This window comes from Syzygium oleosum, unplaced genomic scaffold (assembly GCF_021117445.2).
Source record: "Syzygium oleosum isolate NSW1041296 unplaced genomic scaffold, Sole_v2.1 Sole_v2.09, whole genome shotgun sequence".
NCBI classification, from domain to species: Eukaryota; Viridiplantae; Streptophyta; class Magnoliopsida; order Myrtales; family Myrtaceae; genus Syzygium; species Syzygium oleosum.
Window position 1 is genome coordinate 10,078,771 of NW_026607493.1, and position 12,721 is coordinate 10,091,491.

Sequence of the window (12,721 nt, forward strand, 5' to 3'; positions counted from 1 at the left end):
TAGGATGGATCTCTTGCCACTGTCACGTTTTAGAGCTCCCATGTTCTTTGATTATAGTTATGAAGATATTATTGTACCTGGATCACCAATAGTTTATACTAGGTGTACTTTCGTTATATGGGTCGACGTGAGGTTACTAGAGTATATACTCCATCCTTACGTCGCTTGGTATGTTAATATCGAGAGCGAGTTAATTGGACTGCTTAGAGGCTTTGATGGCCCTCCAGGTTTTGGTGATGATGGCTCGTCGTCAGGTGAAGTTAGGAACCCTTGGTTGATGGTCCGACAGTGTATAGGTAGGCTTTTGGGTGTAGAAGTATAATGTTGTAGGTAGGTGACCCTGACCCTTCCCAAGAATTATGTATTTTGTTTTTTGGGCTGAATGTTGTATTGTACAACTAGTGATAATATATATAAAAAAATGCATATGTATTTTATTAAACTTGTATGGGAATTTTGTAAATACTTTAATATGCTTCCGCTTGTTTAATAATTATAATTAATGATTGGAAAGGACACATGTCGTGTGTGACGTTCTGGGGCGTCACACCCTCCGCCTGTGGCTGCCGCACCATTGCTGGTAGGGATTGGTGACTCTCGCCTAGATTTGGGAGAGGGTGCTAGCGAGGCCCAGCCAGCCCTCGCCGGTGCCCCACCGGTAATGGGGCAATGGCCACAAGCGAGAAGGCTTCACTTGCATTTTTTTTTCTTTTTCAAATTTTTTTAGCTTTCTTAAGCTTTAATCTAATTTATGTTAAAATTGTCAACGAAAATGCCTTTTGACCAATCGGAATATTAAGTCATTAGAGAGGTCATGCCCTTATTTGAAACCTTCATGGCCACTTCAGACTTAGGGATGAGTAAATTTCTAGGGTAGAACCTGGAATCTGAGAACCGGACAGGTGGGAACCTGTCCGGTTCCAGGTTCAAAAAATTGAAGAACCTATTTCGACGGATAGGTAAGTTTCAGGTTCTAGGTAGGTGGGACCTAGAGCAAGTTTTTGTGTTTTTTTTTTGTTTGTGTCTTCGTGTGATTCTGCAGTATTCCATGACGTCCGATGATGAGTGTATAATCTGAAATCACTAGTCTGAGCTTTCATTTTATGATTGAGATTTTTACTTTGTTAATGTTTCATATTTTTTGTGTGCCTAAATATAAATTATGGTAAGTGGATTGTAGAAGTAAGTGGTGGTCATAAAATGTGATGTTTAACTGCAATTGTTCAATTAATAATACATGTGGAACTTTGGTAGACTCCGGAACCGACCCCGGAACCTATGACATGGTAGGTTATAGGTTTCAAGGTATGCATGGTAAGTTCTAGATTTCAAAAAATCAGTAACTTATTCTAACAGGTAAGTTCCAAGTTCTAGATGACAGGGGTGTCAAAATTACTCGGCCTAGCCCGACCTGACCTGAAAATTTCAGGTCTTTTTAATTTGGGTCGGATAATATATAAAAAAAAAACCAAGTATCGTAGTATTTCGGTTCGGATCGGGTACCCAAATCGAACCGAAACACATTTTGATTCATTTGCTTCCCATACCCAAAAAGCTTTCCTTTTCCAGAGTTCATCACTTGCCATTTTCTGTCTCTAATCACGAAACCCCACTCTATCTCTCTTTCCATTTTGTCTCACTAACCAAGCCTTCGCTACGGTAATCTCTCTCCCTTTTTCCGGTGACGACAACATGTGGAGATCTAAGACTCGCCTCCGGTGGAGCTCGACCCAGCCCTTGCCTCTGGTGGAGCTCAACCGAGCCTTGGATTCAGATCAAAACGGCTAAGGCTGTCACAAATCCATAGAGAGAGAGAGAGAGAGAGAGAGTGAGTGTGTGAGTGAAGAAGAGAGATGTCATCAGCGATGGAAGAAAAAAAGACCTTGAAGGTATCAAGATAAAAAGGAAAAGCACTCATGTAGAAATTTGAGGGGGTTGCAAGAAAAGATGGAATTTCTTTTGTGGGCTTGTGGAGTGGTGAGAGACAGAGAGTGACCAGGAACAATTAACACAACAGCAACACATGAGAGGAAATTACGAAGAAAAACGCTAGCCCCAAAAAAAGGGAACGCAACAATGGACGAAGATTGCCTCGATAGGAACAAATTATTGAGGGATGCAAACTTGCCAAAAAAATAAAACACCATAGCTGGATGTCACCTCGCAGACAAGCTCCACCCAAAATTTTTTTTCCTTCGAAAAAATCCGATCCGACCCGGATTTTCGTTTCGGGTCAAAAAGAGAACATCCATCTCTTGTGGTTTGGGTCAAGTTGGGTAACACGGGAATTCGACCTGATCTATTGAATTTGTGCGGAAGCCGAAATCGCCCGCTCCTATTCAGATTTTTATTCAAAATAAAGTCCCGCTTTACAAAATTTTGTCATGTATCTTGATTAAACGGGGGCATCATCGCAAGCATTTAATGGATATCTTATCCACTCTCAAGGCCCAAGAGAGAGTCAACATGGTCTTGGCATTTTGTATTAAAGTGCAACCCGACCGATGATTGGTGCACAAAAGTGCCGCTCCCGAACCACGTCACGTCACGTCACGTCACCAACCGAACCTAGTCAGCGTCCCCCCCCCCCTCCCCCCCGTCGCCATCTTCCGGTCCAGGACGAAGCGCGAAGATCACTCTCCGCCCCCCGCACGCAGAGTCAGCAGCCGCCCCCCCCTCCGTGGCCCACAGTTAAAACCGGATAAGCGCACCCCGAACAACCCGCCCCCAACCCGCTTTCCCGCTTTTGCCCCCGCCCTTTGACCAGCCCCGACCTCCGTCAGGATCCTCCCACGTGTCCCGGCGCGCGGCATCGACGGCCGAGCGGCCTCCCCCCCCACCCGGCGCTCCTCGTCCCCCCGCGCGAGCGGGGCACGCACGGTGGCCTGCTCCCATTTCCGTCGTTATCTTCTCCTCTTCGAGTGCCACTATATATGTCTCGCCATCAATGATTGCACTCGGTCGAAACTTCTCATCAAACTTGACTGGAATTGCAGTTCCAGTTGGAGATAGAGATAGAGAGAGAGAGAGAGAGAGAGAAAGCCCGAGGTTTTGTTCGACGATGGCGACGATGCAGGAGGTACGGACGGTGCAGGAGAGCCCGAGGAGCCCGGAGGCTCGGCTCGGGATGAAGGTGGAGGACCTGTGGGACGTCCAGGAGGCGCAGCTCACCCCGACGGAGAAGCTCAACGCCTGCTTCGAGAGCGTCCCCGTCTCCGCTTTTCCTCCCGCTCCTTCCTCTCAAGGTACCGGTCGGCGTCGTCTTTCCGCTACGGTCTATGTACCGATCGCGCGGGGTGATCGGGGGGGCTGCGGTTTCGCCGCCCGAGGAGCTGCCGGCGACGGATTTGTTTCGAACGCGCGTTAGCTTTGATTTTGCTCGCCCGCGGCAGCTTCCGGATGGTTCCTCGATTTTGATTATGCCCGCGGTCTTATTTGACGATGCTGTAGACGAGGGATTGAGGATCGTTAGTAGCCTAATCTAAGTAGACAGTTGCTCAAGAGATTAGGATGATGCCGGTACTGCTCAGGTATTATTGTATCATTAGCATGTATCTTCTGTGTAACTAATTTCCTAAAGAAAGAATTCAAGGGGGAACAGAGAGCAACTTTGAGCGTCGTATCTCAATCGGAGTGTAATTGGAAGATGCTGTTGTTCACTGTTGGCGAGAAAGCGGTTCCTCTCGATAATTACGTACAGTTTTCAAAGTAATTCGACGGTTCAACAGTGATCTGCCAAGTATAGACTCATGCTTTTCGTTTCTTTCAAATATGGCATATTGAGAGCAAGATGTCTTTCTATGCTGGTTCATTGGCTGAAGCTGTGAACTCTAAAGGATGTATGTGCTCTTGTGTGCAGTAATTGAGATACGATCGGATGCCAGCCTTGCTGAAGCAGTTCAAATATTGTCCCAGCACAAAATCCTTAGCGCTCCTGTGGTGAGTGTTGATGCGCCTGAAGATGCCAGCTGGATGGATAGATACCTTGGCATTGTTGAGTTCGCAGGAATCGTTGTTTGGATTCTACATCAGGTGAGCCAGCCTAAAACAATTAACCGCTCGAATAGGAAATAAGCAGAATTTCTTACCTATGTCTACTAGCTAAGAGTTGCCTAATAGAGACTTTGAAACTTGTGCTCGCTTCACCACTTCAAACTATTGGAATTGCTGTCTTTTAACAAAACAGAATTTAGCCGATGTTTTAATCTCACAGCGGATATATGCTAATAGTTGCAAATTATCTAGATTCGAGAAAGCGAGGAGAGAATAATAGAAAGTTTTAAAATTTTTAAGAAAATGAGGAGATAATGAGTTTGATGTGCTTTCTTAGTGGTTTTAGGCCACGTATTAACTCCTCTTACGAAATTAAATAGCTGAACTAGGAATGGCTGATATTAGGAGACACCTATCAGTGTAAGTTGGGAAAATGACAAGAGTACTCTCATTTTACGTCGCTCTGTAATTGCAGATGTAGATGTAACCGACCTAATTAAGCGCATTCGGCTTGTTGACCGAAGGGACCTCTAATTGAGTTATCTAATTCTTCATATTGCAGTCAGAACCTCCATCTCCCAGGAGTCCCAGATCAGGAACTGCTTTTGCTTTAGCAGCTAATGGAGTAACTTCTGCTTCAGGGCTTGGAAACTTAGGTCCTGAACCTGCTGCTGAAACTTCTGGAAGCTTTTTTGAGGATCTCACGACATCTGAAATCTATAACAATACTAAGGTTGTATGTCCGACATCAATGGCTAAATCTTCTGTTTGATGTGTAGTTTCTTTTTTTTTCTTCTTCTTCTTTGTAATGTTGTATACCTGAAAAAGTTCTCATTCCAGTAAATTCTGTCTATACAGGTGCACGATATTTCAGGGTCATTTCGCTGGGCCCCTTTTCTTGCTCTGCAGAAGTCGGATTCCTTTTTGACTATGCTCTTGTTGCTATCAAAGTACAAAATGAAGAGTATTCCGGTGGTTGACTTGGGTGAGGGAAAGATTGATAATGTCATTACTCAGTCTGCAGTCATTCACATGTTAGCTGAATGCACTGGCCTTCATTGGTTCGAAAGCTGGGGAACTAAAAGGCTATCTGAACTTGGGCTCCCCCTCGTGACTCCTGATCAATTAGTCAAGGTGCGGCCAATTATAGAAGCTTTCTCCCCTTAAATATTATCCTCACATCTCGTTCCCATTGAATGTCTTAGTCATTCCAGAAAGATGAAAGTAACCATAAGAACGATCTGATGGACAAAGTGCTCTTTTCAAAATTTGAGAACTTTTTAAATGTTTGAATACACTTTTTTGTGAGAGAAAGCGTCCTCAATGGTGAAATGATACTAGATCATGTTACTACGGGGTCTTTTCATGCACATTCCATCCTTTTAAGCTTTGCAGAAGAGCACTTCGCCACGGGTTGTTTGTGATCATTATGTCTGTCTGGGTGATCTCTGGGTATGTGAGTCTTGTGTGCATTTCCCAGCATACAATCAATATCTTCTTGGAACATGTTGGACACTAGAATAAGCAAACATGACAGAGAATAATTTGGAATTTTGTTGAAGATTCGGTACCCCAGGCCCAGTAATATGGCTTTTTCCATCAGTTTCTAGTCCAAGGTTTCAAAGCAAAATGGCAATAGCTAAACACAGTCTTTCATCTGATATATACTGATTCCTCTCTCACTGCTCCAGGTGTATGAGCATGAACCAGTGATGCAGGCATTTAAGCTAATGAGGAAAAGAAGAGTTGGAGGGATACCTGTCGTTGACAACAGTGGTAAAAAGGCAGTGGGCAACATAAGCATACGAGATATCCAATTCCTTCTGACTTCACCAAAGATCTACCATGACTACAGGTTGGTAACAGTTTCATTCATCTTAACATGCTTCCAGCTTCCTAATGGCATAGCCTTCTCGTTTTATATACAAACCCTTTTGTTTATCCGTTAAGTCTGCCTCGTTTATTACAATGCATTGGCTTATCTTCTGTTTCTTACAATTTATTCAGATCAGTTACAGCAAAAGACTTCCTGACCGCTGCTAGAAACTATTTGGAGAAGCATCAAGAGGCCTCCCCAATGTTGGGCAGCATGATAACATGCAAAAGCAATCAGACTATCAAGGAGCTAATTTTGATGCTCGACTCCCACAAAATTCAGAGGATATACGTTGTAGACGATGGCGAGAACCTACAAGGTGTTATCACTCTGAGAGATATCATTTCGAAACTAGTCCACGAGCCGCGTGGCTATTTTGGTGACTTCTTCGACGGAGTTCTACCTCTTCCTCAGAACAGCAGGGTCTGATGAGGCTTTCTCATCAACCTTAGTGACCGTCTCCTAGTCGACTGACATCTTTTCCGTTTCTGTTGGATGCCACTTCACTATGTCGTATGCGGTGGTTTTTTGGCTAATGAATAATTGTGTTTGTAAATAGGCAGGCATAATCAGTTTTCCTCCTCAAGAAAATGTGACTCTGTTCGTAGTTTGCCGGGCGTGAGAACTGTGGGCAAACTTGCTTATATTGTCAAATAAATAGCTTTTCCATCTCTTCCTAGGACATGCTGGTTCATTTCCCTTACCGTTCGGCTTTGGTGAATTAAGTAGATATAGTTTTTGAGATTGCGGGAGCCAGCGGATATGTACATGTCTCATTGCCCTTAATGGCACGCCTTGCAAACTATCTCCTGGTCGTATCGATCAAAGGGACGTATCTCTTGGATCCTTTCCACCAAACTTGACCGTAAAAGTATGTCGGGTTGCTCGAGTTTATGGCCAAGGACTAGAGCACCAGCTTCTGCAGCGTTATATAGCACATCGATTGGTCTAGCGTTATTCCTCCAATGCGTTATGTATCTCATATATTCATTGATCCTCGAGGCCAATATCTGTTCGATCAAGTTGGGGATTCTCTTTGGATGTGATCAACCAAATAATCTGCGCCATCACCGTAACATATGCAGGGAATCGCCTAGGGGTGGGGACCTCGCCTAGAGTACGCATGCCGAGCACAGGTTAAAATTAACTACTCTACTACCGTGAGATTCAGATCGGTGGTCAAGCGGATCCTGTGCTCTGATTGCTTAGATCTTTGTGATTTGATTGCACCAAGAAAGATATCAATCTATGGAGAATCCATTCCAAAACGTCCACGGTACTTAGACCTGTGCTGGCCGGTGGCTGCTAGCGCGCGGAGAGGGAGAGGGAGAGGGAGAGGGAGAGGGAGGTCAATTCGCTCACAAGCTAATAGGACCAAGGATAATCTACATTTATTGGATTTCCATTGCCCAGAATAAAAAAATTAAAAAACTACCTGCACGACGCGACATGAACCTTTTACTAACATCCAAAACACATCAAGTAAATCCAACAGAAACTAATAAGCAAATTAAAACCTGACACAAATAGAAATTCACCAAACATCGAAGCCAAATGACCAAATCCACTGGCTTTCCCTTCATTTTAACTGAGAACAAGATACCACTGAGAGATTTCAACCAAGCATATTGTTTACCTTCCCCAACAAAAAGCAACAATTCAGGCGCCTGTGACGATAATCGAGAGGCAGGAAATTGCGGAAGAGTTGTATCTTTAATGGACAATCACCATGTCCAGTAAGGAACCACCAAAACATAAACAGAATCAAATGGCAACTTTAATCGAACATCAATGGATTTTCGTTTTAAATAAATGATCAGCACAACAAAAGGTTGAATTTTACGGAATTTCTTCACCAACCAGTAATGAAGAGAAGAAAAACGATCCTCAAGTGAAGGAATATGATGTTTATGTTACCAAAAATAGAAAAGATCTTTAGCTAGGATGAATGTTCTCATACAAGGAAAACCAAACAGTATCGGTTGTCTGGGAGTCTGGGACTCTTGAGGTAATGCCACCGCCATCGCAATCAGCAGGAGTTTAAGCTAAAGAAACTCCCCACTATTGCTTAATCAGTTCAATTCTGATAATTCTCAAACAAACAAAAAGTACATTTCGTAAGGTTGATAAATTCCTTCCCGTTTAAGACTCCATAGATCTCCAAAGGTTGAGTAAAACTAGCAACACGCACAATCAGAGAGTTTCGACATTACAACATAATACTTCAAGTACCTAATAGATACTAATATGGTACTGCCGATTTCATAACAGCAGCGTTATCAGTGACTATGCCTCAAGTAAAGATACATAATACTTGCATGAAAAAATGTGCAAGGACTCCTCTTAAATATGACATTCCAAGTACCCCGGCAGCATTAGACAATATGGTACTGCCGATTTCATATTCATCAAGACACCAAACAGGCACCAAAAGAAACCTGTTCACTCATCAGCCTTGCTTTATTGTCCTTTGCATCTAACAGAGCATGAAGGTTGACGAGGCACGTGAAATATGGTAAAAATTCAATCTAGAATTTATTGAATATACTATGAACACTACATAATTCTGACGACATCATACAAATCATACGTCATAACAGAATTTCCACTTAATGTAAATCAGATCCTCAATTTGGAAATTAAAAAAAAAATTTGAATATTACTAAGGCATTTAGTATTTACAATTTACATACATCCAAAATCATTTTACCTGGCAAAGACTAATGGAAAAACACTTCTTTTCTAGGTTTGAGATGAGGAAATAGGTACAAGAAAAAGGACATGCATCCTCCTTTCCAAAATTAGTGGTCTTCAGGAGTAGATGCATGAGCACTGACCACTGAAACAAGTCAGCAAGCTCTATGCTTCCTCTTTACAATTAGATATTATGATATGAAAACCAAATGATTAGTTCAATTTACAGAGACAAAGATTGATCTCCAAACAGACCAAAGGTCAGTCGGTATAAGACATATGAAGAGAAAAATTAATGATCCAACAAGATATAAGTGCCCTCCTCTATTTCAACAAGGATGGAAAAGCATATATAATCATCATGCACCATTACTAAGGACCATGACAACAATATGATATCACTCACAGGGCAAAAGCAACTCCATAACCTATTTGAGAAAGTCTTGACTTTAGCTAGCAGTGTCATGCTTTTATTATCATTCATCATCTCAAAATCTGAACATGATGGCCTTGACATACCCAATGGGTCCAGCAGTACTTTCAGCTCCAAGCCGATCTATTCCTTACTGAATCAACCTCAGTCTTTTACTCCTATTAGTTAAAGGAACTTTCAAAGCTCCAACTACCAAATTTTGTCCCGTCTATAGATGAATTAACACACATCATGTCCATGCTAATGCAGAGTAATAGAATCTCGAGTGATCTCGATGAGTTTGTCATAAGGATTGCAGGTTCTACAGATGTAAATGCTCCTATCAGAATAAGCACACAGCTGAATGATCTTCGTTATTAACATTGTCCATTAAATTCTAAGATCAAAATATCCTCGATCATCCTTCAGCCCCCAAGTAGGGTCCACTTTTAACACCTTCGCACAAAACTTTATTCCAATGACGTTATAATTTCAACAACACCTCCCCCGCCCCTCAAACAGAAATGCAAGATTGACTCCTAGAGTACTCCAACGACACATTTTGGCTCTTAACTATAATATGGGGTCACAAATGCAGATGAAAGATGAGGAGGAGAGAAAATCCCATTTACTAGCAGAGATCATAAAGATGATGAGAATTGATCATAGTACATGACACAGGATTCTATGGCAAAGCCAGCCAAGGGAAATGGAGCTTCCACATAGAGGTACTTAGTAAACCATCTCGCACAAAATGAACTTAACTTTCAATTGAATATACCATAAACAAGATATAGCATGAAATCATCAAGACCTTAACTCTTGCAAACTTAAAATGATGAGAAACAGGGAAGGAGGAGCCAGCAGAACCGCAGCATCAGAAAAAGCAAAGGGGCTAAACTGTCATCTAGCAAGAAGTCCATGATATCTTGACTAGTTGAATGCTCAGTACGAATTCATATAATAATGTACACAAAAGGTGTCGAGCTATGTTCTATTATACATGTACATCAAGTAAAAGGGAAACATCTCAACCAAAAGCTGTTGTTTATAATGTTAAAAACCAAAATTAAACATCCAATGCATCATGCTACCACAGACGGGTACATTTCCGCTTTAATCTTCTTTATAAGAGCAGCATCCTCACCTGTTACACAAGTATTGTATACTCCTACGACGAACTTTTTCTTCTCAAATGATGCAGCACTCCTGGCGATCCTTCAAACAAGTCCAGCAAGTAATTCTCCAAATCTTCTGGCGTATACTTGATATACTTCCCAGCATTCCTCCCGCTCTCGAGCTGACTCCCAAACCGTCCCACAAAGGAACGATAGGCTGGGATCACCTTCTCAGATATAGATATGCGGAGCTCTTCTCGGAGCTGAGGATCTGGGACCTTCCAAGCCGTCTGAATCCTGTAAATTTCCTCGAAGCATGCATTGAAGTTCTTAAACCTATCCTTCAATGCCACCTTAGAAGCGTTATTTGAGCTGCCGCCAATGCCCTCATCCTTCAAGAAAGATAGCGACTTGCTCCAAGAGGCCCTTAGATAAATTGTGGCATATTGGCGGGTCAGCCCACGGCGCTTCCGAACCCAATGGTCACCCAAAAGTTTCCCGAGCTCAGAATCCTTCACTTTCTGCACTACGTACCAGATATTATTCATCAGGAATATGTACTGAATGGCAGCATCCTCGTAAAGTCTTGATTTCTCCTCAAGGTTCGACTCTAGAGTGGAAATCAGCGACTGGAAATGCCGAGTAACCGGAGACACCCTCTCAGTTTGCAGCTTGTCCCCGTCAACTCTTTCTGAACCATGAAGCTCATCCTCATCGCTCTCCAAAAGAGAATCCAGAGTTTCAATGTAAACCACGAGTAACTTAAGATAATTCATCACATATCGAGTTATGGGGTGAATCTCCCCATTTTGCATCGGTTTCCTCGAGGTTTCACCCCGCACTGCTTTCTCAAACTCCGAAAAAGTGGCTCTTGCAGCCTCTCCCAATCCAGATAATACACCTTTGGCCTCAGAACACACAAACTCATCAGTAACCATTGCCTGCAAATTCGGCAAGGCATCTGCAAGAGCATCATACATATCGAGAATCCTAAAGAGCTTCTCTGATGACCTGTTGCCAATCGAAACGGCCTCTCCAAAATTCAACAATTGCATCATAGACCACTTTGCAGTCTCGTTAAAGCAAATCTCCTTAATGGAATCAGAGCCATTAAAAATCTGATCACAAAGCCTCTTTTCGCCAGTTAACAAGACTCTTACCGCAATCTTCACAGCCTGTATCCACTTCTTCATCTTCTCATCCAAATCCTTCCACTCAACCTTCTGCACGTCCTCGATACTTAACTTCTCAACTCCTAAGATCACCAAACACTCATCCAACGCCTCTCGTCTCACGCTAGTATAAGCCTGGCAACACTCCTTCTCATACCCGGACCTAATCATCCTATCAGCGATCTCCCTCAATTCCACCACAGCATCCGGATTAATCAAGTCCACAAACAAATCATCACCTATGCTCGCGCCTCGCTCGTGAAAACAACCGCTGCTGTCATTATCGACCTCACCGAAACTCTCGAATTCATCACCAATCACACCGTCGTTCGAGACGAAGGAGAGGGAAACCCTACGGATGGATCCGTAGAGCCGATCAGCATCCAGAGGCACCGTGTTGCGGATCAGTATGTGTCGGAACTCGTCCTCCAATCGCGACATGGCGATCTGGATCGCGGTATCGGCACGGTCAACAAAGTCCTTATCGTCTTCGACGGTCAAGTTCTCGCACAGCTGCAGAATCTCGTCGAGCGCGGACAAGTACTCGCCGGCCTCCTCCGGCGAGTCCTCCCAGGCGAGAGAGTTGGAATTGGAGTCGTAGCGGAGGATCACCTTCTCCGCCGAGTCGAACCGGTCCTCCAGGGCCGACGAAGTGTGGATCAAGTCGGTGATCTTGGAGAGGCGATTGTCGAAGCTGGAGAAGATGAGGAGCATGTCCTCCCGGACTTCCTTGGGAGTGTTGAGGCTCTTCAGAATCTGCTGCGCGGTCGCCATCACGCGGTCCTCCGCCCCGCCTCCCCCTCCACCCCCCCCCCCCACCCCCACCCCCGCCTCCGCCTCCGCCGCCGCCGCCGCCCCCCCCTCCGCCGCCTCCGCCGATACCGGACGTGGTCGTGGTGGTCGCGGCCATGGTTTCGGTTTCAGCACAACTCCGGCGATCTCCGAGGTCGATCAAGCTGTTCTGCGAGAGCTAGAGAGAGAGAGAGAGAGAGAGAGAGAGAGAGAAGGGGTGTTGAAATTTCTATGGCGATGACGTTGGTGATAGTGTTAAAGTGAACGTAGAGAGAGAGAGAGAGAGAGAGAGAGGGGGGCGGGGGCCGTGCGAGTGGCGGAGTGGCCTGAAATTACGAAACTGGGTCGGCCGGCCGGCCCGAAAACCGTGGACAGCAGAAATATCCCAGACACGAATCGGAGGAGGAACGTGTATGGTAAGTGGTCTTGGTTTCCTGTGTCCGTGCACGGGATATTTATTTGACCTGCAGAAGGGAAAATGACACCAGCGGGTCCCTCGACTTTGATCCGATATATAATTTAGCCCATGAACTTTAGCTTAATATTGATTGCGATCCCTAAATTTTTACTTTATTCAATTTAGTCTCTAGATTTTTTGCACGTGTTCAATTTAGTCCCTGAACTGTATGAACGTGTTCAATGCCGTCCCTGAACTTGAATTAAT

The 12,721-nt window shown here is 44.0% G+C and overlaps 2 protein-coding genes across 2 annotated transcripts; one reads left to right on the forward strand and one right to left on the reverse strand.

Annotated features, from left to right (window-relative positions):
• Nucleotides 1–2,986: 2,986 nt before the first annotated feature.
• LOC115661373 (SNF1-related protein kinase regulatory subunit gamma-1) lies at nt 2,987–6,551 on the forward strand. Its single transcript, XM_030583662.2, has 6 exons — nt 2,987–3,245; nt 3,860–4,032; nt 4,556–4,726; nt 4,852–5,127; nt 5,685–5,848; nt 6,001–6,551. Exons 1-6 carry the CDS (start codon nt 3,062–3,064, stop codon nt 6,296–6,298), a joined length of 1,266 nt encoding a protein of 421 aa, XP_030439522.1. The 5' UTR covers nt 2,987–3,061; the 3' UTR covers nt 6,299–6,551.
• A 3,332-nt stretch (nt 6,552–9,883) lies between these two features.
• Nucleotides 9,884–12,322, reverse strand: LOC115693252 (exocyst complex component EXO70B1). Its single transcript, XM_030620231.2, is given in 2 exon segments — nt 9,884–12,079; nt 12,081–12,322. Coding segments are annotated over 2 exon segments (2,028 nt in total). The 5' UTR covers nt 12,176–12,322; the 3' UTR covers nt 9,884–10,146.
• Nucleotides 12,323–12,721: the final 399 nt, after the last annotated feature.